General features: G+C 38.7%; 2 protein-coding genes across 2 annotated transcripts in view; one reads left to right on the top strand and one right to left on the bottom strand.

Annotated features, from left to right (window-relative positions):
• The window catches only part of snd1 (staphylococcal nuclease and tudor domain containing 1), a 178541-nt gene extending 174971 nt beyond the window's left edge, over window positions 1-3570 (bottom strand). Inside the window, exons 1-3 of the mRNA XM_006780760.3 lie at window positions 3295-3570; window positions 1155-1304; window positions 167-284 (exon numbers count right to left, since the gene is read on the bottom strand). Coding sequence (XP_006780823.1) covers window positions 167-284; window positions 1155-1304; window positions 3295-3369 — 343 coding nt within the window. The 5' untranslated portion in view covers window positions 3370-3570. The remainder of the gene's footprint in view (window positions 1-166; window positions 285-1154; window positions 1305-3294) is intronic.
• An 8227-nt stretch (window positions 3571-11797) lies between these two features.
• Window positions 11798-14884, top strand: pax4 (paired box 4). The gene is made up of 10 exons (XM_087830690.1): window positions 11798-11831; window positions 11986-12116; window positions 12269-12484; window positions 12571-12661; window positions 12806-12946; window positions 13042-13124; window positions 13211-13274; window positions 13468-13544; window positions 13731-13824; window positions 14495-14884. Exons 1-10 carry the CDS (start codon window positions 11798-11800, stop codon window positions 14785-14787), a joined length of 1224 nt encoding a protein of 407 aa, XP_087686816.1. The 3' UTR covers window positions 14788-14884.
• Window positions 14885-16690: the final 1806 nt, after the last annotated feature.

Below are 16690 nucleotides of genomic sequence, written 5' to 3'. Positions count from 1 at the left end.
AAGGGTAAAAAGACAGGCAGGGCATCCGGTTCCTAGGGAGGTCCCGTGAGTTAGAAAAAAGCAACCTATGTTTTCCACATAATGACATGGCTTTATAATAGAAATACAAACTAACGTTCAAATTTTAAAAAGAAGCATAATTGTAGTTTAAGAAATGGCACTACACCTTTCCCCAGGTAGACCATGCCGTATTCCCTGTGCATATTCTTGTATTCCACTGTGAAGCACACTTCTTTGCCGATTAGCTTCTTCCGCAGGAACTCTCTGGCTTGGAAGGCCCATGGCTACATTGCAGACAAGAAAAGGTGACATTTGACTCATCAGTAGATGTCAGTATCAGTAGATGTAAACAAATAGTAAAGACATACTGGCTCAGGTACAAGTCCAATCCTTTCTTTTGGATAAAACATGTTGGGGAACCACCTACAGCTTAAACTTCCTTTAGCCTCCAAGGTTCACAGCCACAAGACCAGCATAAAGGTGTGTTGTATTGACATGAAAATAGCCACATTAATGCTGGCCCCTTTTTAAATATGTCACTGAAACAATTAAAATTGTGTACTAACGCTATGTCCCTGATGCACATGCAAATGACTTGATTCATTTGGTCAATGTCTGAGCAAGTGTGCACATTTCCTTTATGTGAGGAACCAGCCAAATCAACAAATGCAGGTCCTTTAAATTTCATTAAGCATATGACCTGCACATCTGCGGACTCAGATTTTTCCACGACACACCATTATTGGTAACATACTGACACTGTTTCTGACAAGGCTGGCTAACTTGTTTTAGGATGCTAAACCTCTGAAAGCGTAGCTAACATCGCTCATAATAAATCTATATCCAGCTCAAATTCATTGATCGGTAATTACCTGCTACTTGAATTGACAATATTGAATAGTCTTTTTTATGCAGAGTTAACAATGGTGCTTCAAGACTCAGTAACAAGTTTAATAAACCGGTAGCAGAATATATGGTAGTAATGTTTATGATAAATAAAGTAATGAATATAAGAAGTACGATAGCCAACTGTTTAATTTACCTAGAATTACCTTAAAACCTCAAGTTGAACTATTCCTGAAACTAGCACCAGTCTGTGCATCACAGATATGTGTCAAACATAAATATAAACACAAACCACCAGAACCACTCACCTCGTCAGGGGTGTCCTTGCTGTCGGGCTGGCCCTGTGCGGCTCGGCGGGCCAAGGCCCCAGCTCGGATATTGCTGAGATTGATCTGACGCTCTGGGGGTGGGCCACCTCGAGGCTGACCCCGAACTATGATGGCACAGCCTGACAAGACCTGGCAAAGAAGACAATATAAATGGTCAGTTCGGTACGACAGAAGCAAAAGTACGAATATTGGTTAAAAACACCACAGATTCTGCTCTTAAACCATAATAATTTCACACACACAAAGATGTGAATAAAATCTGTGGAATTATTTAAATTGGTGTGACATTAAATACGATTAGTCAGTAAAAGAGGAAACCAACAGTGTGGATGCTAATGTGCCTGTACAATTGACTGGAAAGGAGCGTCGTACTACGTTACTATGGTGACTGTCATTCAAACGCAAGGCGAGATCAGCCCATGTGATGGCACAGACGATATAGTTTTTTTAAATAAAGATAACCTCCTGTCGGGTTTGACAACCATGGCATTTACACAAATCTGAGCAAACAACCTTTATCTGCTAACTCCCCAGAGTGTCTGCAGGAAGCATCACTGGGTGTTGTTGATCTAAGATCTGCTCTAGATAAATCAAAGGTGCTCCCACTAACCAACTCCACTCTCTACAAGTAAAGGCAAAACAGAGGTGTAGCTGTAACGAGTAAGAGACAGTTAGGGGGGGGGAATTAACAACCCATTCCTCTCTACATCCTGAATTTTCTGCCTGACTCACTGATCACTTTTCTCAAATACAAACTCCTTCATAAAAAAAATCAGTTGTTCAGACTTCTTGTCATGCATCATAATGCATCAACTTCTTTCAGTGTTTTCAAAGGCTGTTGTTGTGATTTGGTGCTATTTAAATAAATTGAATTGAAAGACTAGGAAGCATCGTTCTTTAATAGAGTGCAGAAATTGGACAGTAGTTTTTTGTGTGTTTGTTTCAAGTACGGAGGTCTGTATGGGCCATAAAGGGCAGTTGAAAAAACAAAACAAACAACAACACTAACTTATTAATTTTGTCAGCTCATTCAAATGTTAAATGACTTCATTGAAACACATCATGAAACTGCCATCATGAGAGGTGCTTAAACGGATCTGTATGTACCAATTATATATATGAAAATTGCTTTGAACAACAAAGAGAGCAGAAGTGCCCAGGCTGAAACTGAAAATACACGAGAAAAAACTGACACTGAAAAAAGTTTCCCATGACTCAACCCTAAGCAACATATGGACAAACATAGGTTACACACAACCGAGATGAATGGCAGATTATAGGGGGCAAGAAAACTGCAGCTACGTGTCAGTTTTCTCTGGCTGGTTTTAACCAGCACACCGAGAAAATCCCCCGTCTGTGGCTTCAGCTGACGGGACACATCAGCCAGCTACAATCTTACAATGTCTGGAGCCCCGCCGTTATTAACAGACACTTTGAAGCTAGAAGATGTTTCAGCGGATCCCGCAGGAAACCGTGACAAAACGTGAAACGACAACTTGAGGACAGGAGTTTCTCAACTTAGTTTATACGCTAGTCTGAGAAGCATTGATTAAACTGGTTTAATCTGCGCTACTGCTCAACACAAAGTGGATAGTGTTTACAGACACAACGAACTTTGTTCATATAAGTAACCAGTTGCTTTAAAGTAAATATAAGTTAGCTGTTGGCTAGCATAGCCGTTAGCTGAGAAACTAAACATCTGGTGTCGTTACAGCTCCCACGTTACTAAAATGCAGTAGTTCCTAGGTAATTCGTCTACAAGAAAATGTGACTCAAACCAGTCAGTGGATTTTAAAACAACTCAATTCCAATAAACTTTGAATTTCTAAGCAAATAGTTTCCAGCTAACTATCAAGATAGCGACCATGCTAATGTTTCCTTCTGCTTACTAGCAGGCTAGCAGATTTAATGGTGAATCGCCTAAGATAGTTATTTAAACTTGTCAGCACCACATTGTCAACAGATGCATTCAACAGATAGTATTATTTGTAACGTCAAATAAGATCACTTAAGGCTATATGAGTTTTATGAGCCTTTATTAGCCCTTGGGTCCCTGAGCTAACTAGCTGCCTCCCTACACTCACGCAGTGTGCACACATTTTCACGTTAGGCTCTTTACCATCTTCACGATTCCTCTTTGCAGAGGAGGAGCCGAAGCAGAGGCTGTCTGAGCTGGTCCCGAAACAGATGCCATGTCCACCGGTTTGAGATTCAACGCCGTTAACGGGTAACCAGGCAAGTGAGCTGGGACTCTGAGGTGAATGACTGTTCTAATGAAAGCCAAGAGAAAAAGGCTGAACACCGATCAACACACACGTTATACCGGAAACACACTTTGCCACACACGTGAAAATCCTTCCGGGTCTGGAGACCAGCGTCAATAGGAGTTAATGGATATGCTTTTTGACCGCGTAAGCGACTTGAAATAAAGACTTCCGGTGCAAGAGGTACGACACGTCAGCACAGTGTTACCCCAGTTAACGCTGCCTTCAAGCCGTGTCGGAAAAACGTAAATTTCGTCACACACCCCCAAAGCGACAAATAAAATACATTAAAGGTTGGTCGATGGAAACAAAGAATATGTATTATAAACAATAATAACAGTGAAATAACGCAGGTATATTCACAAATTTTAGCTTTAGAGAGGCAAAACTGAGATGGCTTGGACATTTGCGGAGGAAGGATAGCGGATATACTGGAGATATTGAATATGAAGCTGACAGGCAGGAGGAACAGAGGAAAACCAAAGAAAAGGTTTGTGGATGTCGTGAAGGACATGCTTAGTCTTGGTGTGATAGTGGTCTGTGTAAGTGATATTTCAAATAAAAGGCCAAACTGCCTGTATTGATTCTCCAGTTTAATCATACTGGAAGAAACCATCAGAATATCTGAATACATCACATCCTTCAATTACATCAATGAATAAACACAATCTCTCAGAAATTCCTTGTACTGATTTACAGTAAGCAAAGAAGTGGAATCAAACTATGCTGCTAAAATGTCTCCAACAGAATGCCAAGCATAACGGTTACTTTTTTTTCACTTCGGTTTGTCACCTGTGTTCTGTATATGAGCAGTGTGATATAGACAGTTATGAAATTACATACTTTAATGACTGATTATGCAGATCTAGAGAGTGCTTTTCCATTTGTTAACACTCTTCATTTTCATCACTATCATGATAGTTTTGGGCTTTAACTGTTTGAACTGTTCTTTTTTTTCAGAGGGGAATGATTTTACAGCAAACATGTTTTATGACTAAAATAAGAATTGGGTGTTTCGTTTAGACATTGGAAAGGTTTCTTGGAGCTAATTCTAAACAACTGTAGATTTGAAGATCATCAGTTCAAACAGCTGTACATAAGTACAAGTTAGTTGGTTGTTTCACCACTTTGTCAAGGTCTGGAGGAAGACCTGAACTCTCACCCTTAGATGGAGGGGCATTTGTTGGGATGTTCGGGAACATCCCACAAACCATCAGAGCTCAAGGCTGTCATGAACTGGAAACTGCTGGAACACTAGGGTCACTGTCCACACTGAAGCAAGTTTTCCATGGGCTGTATCGACCAAGAAAGGAGACCCTGGTCTAAAATCAACACCGCCAAGCTTGACTGAATGTTGCAGCTCCACATGTGGACAAGCCAAATGCCTTTTAGAGAAAAGTTTTACTGGTACTTTGCACAAAGTGGATGGAGTAATGAAGAAGGAGGACTACCTCCAGATTCTTTAACTTTACCTAAATTCAAAATCTAGATGGGTGAAACTTGAACACATTTGGGTGTTCCAACAACACATCAAAACTAGTTTTGAAATAAGTAATGCAGTCTAGCATTACGTTTCTGGAATGGATGTCCCAAAGCTCCAGCTTCACCACAACTGAAAATCTGTGCTTAAAAGTTAAGTCCATGTCAGGAAACCAACGAATTTGAATGAACTTGACCAATTTAGACAAGAAGAGTAGTCAAATATCCAGCCAGAATGTTGCCATTAGCTTGTTTGAGGTATGTACATATTTAAGCCTGCATGTATAATTTTACTGTAAAGAACTATATCTGTACTGTGGATTAGTGAAGATCTAAAATATAGTCAAACTTGTACACCACATTCTTGCTTTCTAAAGTTAAAGATGTAAGCTGAGCAATCATTTCATGCTGGAAAAAAGCAGTTCAAGGAAACCATTTAAAGCCCAGAATTACCATGACATTCATGCTCACGATGAGTGCGGGTGACCACAGCTGTATTTTCCCTCTAAGTAACATGAATACTGGGCTATGCTGATGCATTGGTGTATATGTAGACTGAGTTATACTGACATGACGTCCTTTTTAAATAAATAAATAAAGGAGTATTATTAGAAAAAAATACGGGGTAATTTAGAAATGATAATCTCCCCAACAGCGATGCTGACTCCATTATTTAAAATACTGTCAGCAGTCTGCAGGATGTGCAGCAGAGTAAAAAAGTGTCTTGAAGATAAGTTTGTAACAGTTTTCAAGGTATTGCTAGAAACTTGGACAATTACCCCATTATTCTCACTTTTCACTATAATTATAATTCATGCATTTACGTATATTTATATATTTCATGTAAAGGTTAATCTCTGTTATGGGCTTTTTAAAACTCTAGTTAGTATTCAAGTTGGCAGGACAGTCATCCTTCTCCATAGATAGATAGACTATAGTGGTCCAAAGTCACCATTGTTTATGATATTAATGTAAAATCCACATGAATGGGAGAAACTAATATTTCCTAACCTAACATTGCCTCAAAATAGGTCAGTGCTTACTTCCCCTGTCAGTAGTTTTAATGCTGTGTTTGATTCGTGTATATCTGATTTCAATTTGTATTCATCTTCTTGTATGTTGTGTGTACATATATACACATTTCACGTTCATTTTACGTCCTATAAATAGTATCACCAAGTCTTAAACCTGGTAGTCTTTACTGTTTTCACATGTTTGTATGTTCAGGTGAGTCAATCAGTGATTGCAAGGGAAGTTTTTACTACACTGAAAAAAAGGCCATGTTGGATTTACTTGATTCAATAGTGGACATTTGTTGCACACAAATGTTTTGCTTTGGCAGAAACTTAAACAACTGAGTTAAATCAACACAACTTTTTCATATTCAATAAACCTGTGCATTTTGTGTTCCTAAAACGCAATTGAAACATGTTTAGATGAAGTAAGTTGAGCTCTTGGAATATTTTAATCCTTCACAATTTTGTCATTTTATTTCAACACTATTCAATAACTTTTACCCCAGTACTACTTGGTCACTTAAATACTACATGTTGTCTTCATATTACATAATGTTCAACAAAGTCTAGATCCTGGTTACCATAAAAATTGAATGGATTTACAATGACTACCATTCTCCGGGTTGCAGCACTGAAAAAAAGGCCATGTTGGATTTACTTGATTCAATAGTGGACATTTGTTGCACACAAATGTTTTGCTTTGGCAGAAACTTAAACAACTGAGTTAAATCAACACAACTTTTTCATATTCAATAAACCTGTGCATTTTGTGTTCCTAAAACGCAATTGAAACATGTTTAGATGAAGTAAGTTGAGCTCTTGGAATATTTTAATCCTTCACAATTTTGTCATTTTATTTCAACACTATTCAATAACTTTTACCCCAGTACTACTTGGTCACTTAAATACTACATGTTGTCTTCATATTACATAATGTTCAACAAAGTCTAGATCCTGGTTACCATAAAAATTGAATGGATTTACAATGACTACCATTCTCCGGGTTGCAGGAGAGCTGGGAAATAACCCTGAAGTGATAGGTTACGAGGCAGGGTACACCCTGGACAGCTCACCAGTCTATCACATAGAAACAAACAACCACGTGCACTTACATTCACGGGTAATTTAGAATCACCAGTTAACCCTAATAACTGCATGACTTTTAACTGTGGGAGGAAACCAGAATACCCAGAGAGAAGCCACTGCAAACTAGCCAGAATGTGGATTTGAACCCAGGACCTTCTTACTGTGAAGCAACAGCACTAACCACCATGCCAACAATCTAGGAAATACAGGAAAGCTATGATTTCCTGTATTTGATGCAGAATTTTTTTGTTTTTGTCCTTGACAGGTTAATCCACAATAAATAGCAATAGCATGCACGTGGTGTGTGTGTAGTTCTCTGCCTCTTATAACTCCACTGATTTTCCTGCAGTTTGAAATCTTGTGCGATCTTGTGAATTTCATGAGTTCAGCAACTAACCACTCTTACTAGATTGTATCATGTCATCTCAACAAGAACAAATTAAGTTGTTGAATTTCGTACAGATCCTACATGATTTAATTACGTTCATAGAAACATGAAATTATTGTGTTCAAATTACAAGGTAGACTTTTTTAATGTAATAACCACCCAATTTACTTTTTTTGGTATACCAAAAAAAGTAGAGGTGGCTGCTTGACTTGACTGAGATGGATGCCTTCCTCAAACCACGATCCAAAGAGTGCGAGACTGAAATCACGTGCAGTGTCGCGGGATTTAACATTGCTATATTATTGACTTACTTCACTTGAACATGATATGAACAATTTAATCTACTCTCTCTGCATATCATGTAGTTTCTACACTATATAGTTACACTTAACTTTAAAGCATGAGGCAATTGTGTTAAATACACGCAAGATGCTTATGTAAATCCAAGAGCTGGCCAATCCCTTTTTTTCAGTGAGGAGAGCTGGGAAATAACCCTGAAGTGATAGGTTACGAGGCAGGGTACACCCTGGACAGCTCACCAGTCTATCACATAGAAACAAACAACCACGTGCACTTACATTCACGGGTAATTTAGAATCACCAGTTAACCCTAATAACTGCATGACTTTTAACTGTGGGAGGAAACCAGAATACCCAGAGAGAAGCCACTGCAAACTAGCCAGAATGTGGATTTGAACCCAGGACCTTCTTACTGTGAAGCAACAGCACTAACCACCATGCCAACAATCTAGGAAATACAGGAAAGCTATGATTTCCTGTATTTGATGCAGAATTTTTTTGTTTTTGTCCTTGACAGGTTAATCCACAATAAATAGCAATAGCATGCACGTGGTGTGTGTGTAGTTCTCTGCCTCTTATAACTCCACTGATTTTCCTGCAGTTTGAAATCTTGTGCGATCTTGTGAATTTCATGAGTTCAGCAACTAACCACTCTTACTAGATTGTATCATGTCATCTCAACAAGAACAAATTAAGTTGTTGAATTTCGTACAGATCCTACATGATTTAATTACGTTCATAGAAACATGAAATTATTGTGTTCAAATTACAAGGTAGACTTTTTTAATGTAATAACCACCCAATTTACTTTTTTTGGTATACCAAAAAAAGTAGAGGTGGCTGCTTGACTTGACTGAGATGGATGCCTTCCTCAAACCACGATCCAAAGAGTGCGAGACTGAAATCACGTGCAGTGTCGCGGGATTTAACATTGCTATATTATTGACTTACTTCACTTGAACATGATATGAACAATTTAATCTACTCTCTCTGCATATCATGTAGTTTCTACACTATATAGTTACACTTAACTTTAAAGCATGAGGCAATTGTGTTAAATACACGCAAGATGCTTATGTAAATCCAAGAGCTGGCCAATCCCTTTTTTTCAGTGTAGCTTGTTGACAACTAAATATTGTCCAACACACACAGGAGCTCACCCAAGCACGGAACATATAAAGGTTCAACTGGTTTATTGACAAAACAGAACAAAACAAAGGCAGGCCAGCGCCAGAACACTTTGTTCTTGGGCAGCTGGTGACCGTTAAATTAGAGCTGCTAATAAAAACCTTTGATGCTTTAAACCATTGTGAAATCAAACCCTTTGAACTAAATCAAATCATAGAATTGACGATCTAAAAATGCTTGTATTTTTGTTGTTATTTTTAATCGTTTAGGTATATTACAATTATTTTTTTAAATCAAATGTTATTGAGCATACTTTGATATGGCAAAGCTGCACAAGGTTTAAGGGGGGAAATCCAGATAAAATATATTTATCATTTTCTGTGTCCGTGCTGCAGAACACAGAAGAAACCAAGCGCAAAATGTATATTTATATTAAAACGTGTTTAAAAAAGGATAAATAGTGATTTATTTTCGTTTGCATAAAGTTTGGTTTGGGGATCTATGAAAATGTAAAAATAAATAAATAAATCAAATCCTAATGATTAAAAAGTGGGGGGTTAGGTTGCGACTAAAAGTTGGGAAACCTGGTCATGTGGAACATGAAGCATTGCAAGAATGACTTACCTTGCATAAAATGTGTGAATAACGCTTGTATTTTCCAAATTTAAGCTGTTAAAGATATAATCAGCATTAGTTTTTTTTTTTAGTTCCGTCAAGTAAAAAATCAAATCAAATAAAAATAAGCATTTAAGTCACATTTACACTGAATGCCATGTTAAGACAGACTGTTTCTGTCTTTTATCCGACTATCTGCGGCCATGTAACCGCATGTAGGATATCTAACAATGATTAAAAACTAAAACAATCACCTCCATTCACAGAATACGGGAACATTAACGATACTAAAATTCAAAAAGGTCAACATTCCTTGAATCGCGTTGCCATCTCGTAACAGGATGGAGGAAACTGACCATGAAAACGAGTTCGTTGCGCACACAGCTACTCGGTGCGCTTTGGAGAGGTTGTGGTAACCTTTTTACGCGGCTGAGTTTTTCACAGTTCTAAACGCTTTAGGACACAGTAAAGCAGTAAAGCACCAATACGCAAGTTTTTATACACAAGACAAAGATCTATGGCATGTAACTAAAACGTATATATTGTCCGTGGCACTATTTAAGCGCTGAAACTCACCCCTTCCCCTGGCGAGCACATACTAAAATTTACGCACAACGAAAACGTGTTGCTGTCTTAACAACACAGCATAAGTTCTTTAATTATTCTCGTTTGGCACACACTGCATGTGCAGTAAAGTACTATAAATCAATGACCACGCTGACTCGCTGGTAATAAATAGAAACCGTCGCCCTGGTCGTTCTTTGTGTCGGTTGGCAAGGAGATGATGGTGTCCAAAAATGGCTGTCCTCTATCCAACCTGGCTGATTGTACACACAGTATTATTATCCTCTAACTCGTGGTTAATGTATAATTTGGGCCATATGGCATTTTAAAATCTAAGCCTTTATTTCGGTGGCACTTCGATCTGTGTGGACCCAACTAATGATTCAATTAGTCATTAAACAGACCAAAAGACGAGCCTCGTGTGGGTTTTCACATAGGCTAATATTTGCTCGTCAAATATTTCCCTTTGAAACGTTTACAACGTATTTTTATCTGCTGGCTGCCCAAGGAACATCTGTGAGGGTTGTTTTAGCCTCCCTCTTCTGCATAAAAAGAGGTCCCCCAATTGGCCCTTTCCTTGCGCCCATATAGGAGTCTATTTGTTCACGTTTTGAAAGAAAATGTAATAAAGAGACTTTGTGATGGATTTATGATTTATCAAAAGCACTTTACCATATGGCAGTCGTCATAGGAGCAGATTTCCAAATGTTTGTTTTATGAAAGGAGACCAGAGATCATTTTAATCTGAGCCACTTAACCTAGGAGAGGATGTTCAAGTCACGTGACCCACTAAAGTATGAGAAACACACTGATGTTGATCATGTAGTTTCTTTGAAAGAAGACGCTTAGGTCTGTATTTTCGTTACATTAAGAAGAGCCAAAGCACAAAAGAGAAGGACTGAAGTGTGCTGCGCTCAAAACTGTATTGTCTAATTAAGACTGCAACCAGCTACTGCGCAAAAGGAAGCTCTTTGAGTTCCCAAGCTCGGATATTACTCTTTTGTGTGTCAGCTGTTGGAGCAGTGCACGGGCTACTAGACATTAAAAACAGACTTAATCTATTTTTTGTGACGCTTTAGATGATCAGATATTGCCAATATATTTAGTAAAGTGCGCTCAGGTGGCATCAGCTTTGCCCAAGTGTGCAGTGTGTAATATCCCACTAGTAGATGGTGCAAAGATGCTGACATGATGTGGGGGTAGGTTATATCTGATTGGATGTTTCACACTATGACATGTCTAGATGTTATTATAACAATAAAAACCGAGCTCTAATTTTGGCTTGCCGGAACGCTTTGTGGGAAATTCTTCTACAAAATACATTCCTATCACTCACTTGGTCTTCCCCCGTCTGCATTTGCTTTTAAAATAGGCTACTTGAAACGTGCTTTGTGAATCGCCGAAAAGGATCAGAATACAGGTGGTTTTAAAGCTGGGATATTGTTCTATGTCCGAAGATTCTGGCCGCTTAAACGCACCAACTTGAAGCACATGTCCAGCCTTTAACACGCACATTCTCTTTCAAAGCAGTAGACTATTTACATTTCAGGAATCGGATCACCACGTCATGTTGAGGTGTGCAGGTCTATAAATTGCTGCTGAAGGGTGGGATTCCTCTCACTGTAATTCGTTCACCAGACTGGAGTGGAGTTACCGCGACAATTTCGTTAATTCTAATTTATCACATTCTTCACATTGCAGTCCAAGGTCTCCCCCCTCTCTGGAAGAAAGTTCTTATAGTTTTGACTTCAGTTTCATCCTCAAGGCTGGGAGCAAGGAGAGATGTGCGGAACGAACACTGATCTGGAAAATAAAGGTTCATTTTTCTTTTTTTAAACCACTTATTTATATTCAGACCGTTGCAAATCAGTGAATATGGATTAGATATGAACCACAGTAAGACATTTTAGTGGACTCGTTGTATTCGGTTAATTAGAAAAAATAACCAATTTAGTATGTGTTGTGATAAGGTGGTGGAAGTGTCAACCAGTTAGGAGGAATGTTTCTCAACGGAAGACCTCTCCCACAACCCAAGAGACGAAAAATGATTCAGCTGGCCTTGGAGGGAGTCCGTCCAAGCCAGATCTCCAGGATACTCAGGGTACGGTAACCTGAATAGTGAAAAACAACAACAACAACAAAAAACAACAACAACTTTGGATTTCGAAAAAATAAGCTTTTGCGATGTTATGTTAAATGCAGCATCAACGGATTATTCTTGTTTAACACAGTGGAGCTCATTTGCATCTTTAGGTGTCCAACGGGTGCGTCAGTAAGATCCTGAGCCGCTACCGGCGCACAGGACTCCTGGAACCCAAGACCATCGGTGGGAGCCGCCCCCGACTTCTCACCCCCGGTGTCATCTCCACGATCATCCAGTGCAAAAGGGAAAATCCGACTATTTTTGCTTGGGAAATCCGAAAACGTCTCGCAGCGGCGCGGATATGCAAGGCCCCCAACGTCCCCAGCGTAAGTAAGATTAAAATTCAAATGTACTTTAACTACACTGAAAAGATTCCAGCACTTGATGGTTTGTGCACACTGTGTTCTGCAAGGTGTCGTCCATAAATAGGATTTTAAGAAAGATCCACTTGGACCGCGGACCATCGTGGATGGACCTCAACGCTGATGTCAGGGTTGAGCAGGGTAAGTAACTTGGTCCTTGGAGAAGTTCATTTATAACGGTTTAGGAAGACTATCGAGTTTGATCAGAATTTTTTATCACTGAACATGACAATTTAACACATAAATGTATAAATATTAACTGCATGTGTGTTTCCATATGTGCAGATTTGTATTCTCTGGCTCAAGAAGAAGCAAAGAAGTTTGAGAAGTTTGAGACAGAGTGCAGTAAAAAACAGAAATCCAAAGGTGTGCAGCACAGAATCCGCACCACCTTTACGCCAGAGCAGAGCAGAGCACTTGAGCAAGGTGACTTAAAATCTCTTTAACTATTTCAAACTAACACAATGCATAATTTTTAGACTCAGTAATAGTTAAAGAACTATTTCTCCGTGTTGAATCAGAATTCTCTCGCAGCCAGTATGCTGACATGTACACAAGAGAGAAGCTATCTGCTGAAATTAAACTTCCCGAGGACACCATCAAGGTAGACTTTTTTATCAATTTTAGCATCAAGAAATTCATATACATTTAAGCTGTCTGTTCCTGAGGTGTGGCTTCTGTCCCTCAAAGGTCTGGTTTTCTAACAGACGTGCTAAATGGAGGAGAGAAGCCAAGCAGAGAGGTAGTACGCAGAGTAAGTGTGAGTGTGTGTCTGTGTGTGTGGTGCACACATACTTGGGAGCTGAGTGTGGGTGGCAAGGATGTGATAAGAATGTATAATTTGACCACTGGACAATAATAAATGGAGCTGAACACACTGGTAGTGGAAAGTCCTCCTGAACACATCAATTCTTGCCTCATAGCTGTTAAAATGTGTTTCTTTGTAGCAGCTGAAGACTTTGAAAAGCAAAGTGACTTTGTTCCTGTGAATCCAACAATGACACACAGCTTCACATCTCAACAGGTACTGTGCAAACCAGTGATATCTACTTTAAAGCCCTTAAAACATGCCGCTGTGAATGTTTTTCCGAGCATAGTTCTCTAGGCAATTTCTAGGCAATACTAGGCAATTTCCAAATGAGATTTCTGTGTTTTTAACAAATGTCTGGTGACATTGTGATATTTAAACTTTGTTTATGCGGTTTCCAAGGCTACTGGAATGGCAAAAGTCAATCCGGACAGCTCTTCATACAGCACTGTTGCAAGGAAGCTGCAAAATTGCTGCTTCTTCCCAACAGAAACAGGTGAGATCCAGGAAAACGGTCTTTGACCAAATCACTGTCTTTAATAATCTTTCTCTCTGTTTGATTATGAGGATTTTCATTCAATTTAATTTTTATTCATATTGATAGAGAGTATTTAAGAATGATGTTAAAGAAGCTGGAGATTCGCTTGATTGTAGTTTAGCTGATATAAAGGTCAGTGATGAGAGTACATGTTATAAAAAGTTTCATTCCCTGTGATGGGCTTGGGTTTGAATTTACTAAACTGCTAAAAATCTATTAAGAATCCAATGATCCTGATTATGAACTAATTTAAGGTTGCACAAAAAAGGTATTATTATAATATTTTCCCTCCTACCTGTCTGTTGGGCATCATATAAAGTTGCCTGGACTTGCAGAATTCTTTTCTGCTATCTATGAAGCCATATGTTAAACATGTAATAAATTTATGTCGATTTCACAAGTCATTTGGGACTTGTAGTGATGGTAAACTATATTCACTATTTATGTGTTTATTCATTTAAATATGAACAATAGGGTAGGTGTAGGGTAAAGCCTGCCTGTTGGATCACAATATGACTTAAAAATCACTACTCTCAATTGTTCCTAAGTACATACCATACTATCTTAATTTTTATGCAATAACTTTTCAGAAATTAAAGAAAATAATCTTTTCCCCCTTGACGTACAGCCGTGAGGAATTCTGAATGTCCAACATCCTCATTTCCCCATCTGCCGAGTGACATACAAAACATAGACAAAACTCCTCTGGATCTCCACAGAGATGGATACAGTTTTCCACTGGTTCCCCACCACACAGACATGAGGAGAACCTGCCCTTTGGCAACAAAGACAGGGGGGCCAGACTGCTCTGTGATTCAACAGTGGAACCAGCAGGGAATGCCGTTTACCTGGAGTCAGTTTCAAACAAATGAGCAGTTTCTGTTGGTCCCGGATGTGAATCCGCATCTCTACATGGACTGATAATGAGACCAGTGGATCAGCGGCAAGAGCTTTTGACTGCTGCTTAATTGCTCGACTGAAGGGACACTTTTCAACCAGTAGAGGGAGACAAAGTATGGACCCAACAATTTTGTCCTTTCCACCTATTGCCTCTTAATTGCACTGCAGCTCGACTCATCACTTTTCCTTAAGTCTGTGCTGTTAGCACGCAATGTGATCTTTGATTGGTAAGATAATTAAATTAATTCACTAAACCCATTTGCAATGAAGCAAACTTAATGTGACTTTATAGCACCAGAAGGGATGAGAAAATAGATAAGATGAGGATGATAATAAACTTTTTCTTGGAAGAAAGCTTTATTGTCCTTGTTGCTGGGCAACAAGGACAATAAAGCTAGAAGGTAGAGTTTAGTACTGACAGAGATTATTAAGAGATACATTTTAATCTCTGAGTATAATCTTTAATGAATACTTTGCTGTGCTCCTCAGTTATATATCAGTTTTAAAGACTTGTTGACTCCTACATAAATGATTGCTCCATGGATCATTTAAGGTTACCACACGATGATATGGACATTATCTCCTTTATATTGTTAGGCTTGACATTTGTGTCAGTGTAGGAGCATAAGGAACACTTCCAAGATTTCAGTCCAGGAAAAGCCGGTGGGAGAATCCCTAAAAAAAAACCCCTAAAGTTTAAATGCGACCTGATATCTGCTCTGCTCGGTATCACTTTTTACGACTGCAACAGGGCAGAGGCATTGAGTTCCTTTATATCCCTTTACTACAGTGAGGAGACAGTAAGTCTCTGAGTTTCCTGATAATTGGTCAGCAGGGGAAAGATTGGGTTCAGAATACAAAAAGCTTGGTCAGCAGCATGGAAGTGGCCTACTGGCGAAATGACCCCCACTGGAATATAACATCACGAAGCCAGATAGTTAAATGATATCTCCACGTTTGTGTTGTGACTGTTTCTGAAACATCCACCAATCTTGCATAAATTGAGGCAAGTTTTAGAATGACTGCATATGAATTTTTAACAGCAGGTATTGAACACATGTATTTAATTTAGACCCAGTTTTCAAGTGTTTTTATGCTAATTTATGACACATTTCAGAGATTAATATTTGACCTTTTATAAGAGTTTTTTTTTTCAGCTCCAGTGATTTCTTTAAAGTTTGTGCTTATATAGTAAAATATCCTATGGTTTTCTTACAAGATACATTTTATATGGATTGCACCCACTGTGCCCTTGTGCTTCCCAATATTTTTGGTTGCTAGCATTTCCTCTTCTAAACTCTTCAGCTGTTTTAACCTTTTCTGGATGGAGAAATGTATCCATGAATTCAGGTTCTCATAGATTACTTATCTACTGATATTTAATGAAAAATAAAACAAAATCCATTCTGACCTCCTACAGTATTACAAAGTGAATAGTATGTAAAGTCTACAGCAGCGGGCATGCCCAATTCTTGTTACAAGGCTTTTGTTTTATCTGTTGTACTGCTTTCTTTTTCTTAAGCAATAAACCTGAATACTTAGTGCACTACTTTAAAAGCCTTCATATACTAATTTGACAGAAATATTAATCTTACATCTGGAGGATTCTCTGTATCTTATCTCATATTGAGCAACTAAAACTTTAGGAATTGCTGAAAAGCACATCCAAGTTCAACTGAACCTCACTCTAGTCTGGGATGTCCAAATTTGTTATCCAAATGTTCCTGACATGTTATTATTTATCTCCTTCCCTTGTTGTATGTATGACCCCCGTTGCTTTAGCCACTTATGAGTATTTATTATACACTAGAATTTGCTTCTCTGACTGATATAAGGACCAAACTGCCAAAAGATGGAGAAAACAGACTCAGAGATGGTGTTTCTGGCATGTTCCTCGCAACATATTCCACAGAGGAATATGTCA

The sequence above is a fragment of the Neolamprologus brichardi genome, chromosome 17 (assembly GCF_056152115.1).
Source record: "Neolamprologus brichardi isolate AB-2024 chromosome 17, ASM5615211v1, whole genome shotgun sequence".
Lineage (NCBI taxonomy): Eukaryota > Metazoa > Chordata > Actinopteri > Cichliformes > Cichlidae > Neolamprologus > Neolamprologus brichardi.
The sequence above is the reverse complement of the archived record's forward strand: the minus strand, read 5'-3'. Positions and strand labels throughout refer to the sequence as shown.

Coding starts and splice junctions, on each gene's coding strand:
- pax4 (XM_087830690.1), top strand. CDS start 11,798: ATGTGCGGAACGAACACTGATCTGGAAAATAAAG. Junction 12,117..12,268: donor AGATCTCCAGGATACTCAGG/GTACGGTAACCT, acceptor TTGCATCTTTAG/GTGTCCAACGGGTGCGTCAG. Junction 12,947..13,041: donor GAGCAGAGCACTTGAGCAAG/GTGACTTAAAAT, acceptor GTGTTGAATCAG/AATTCTCTCGCAGCCAGTAT.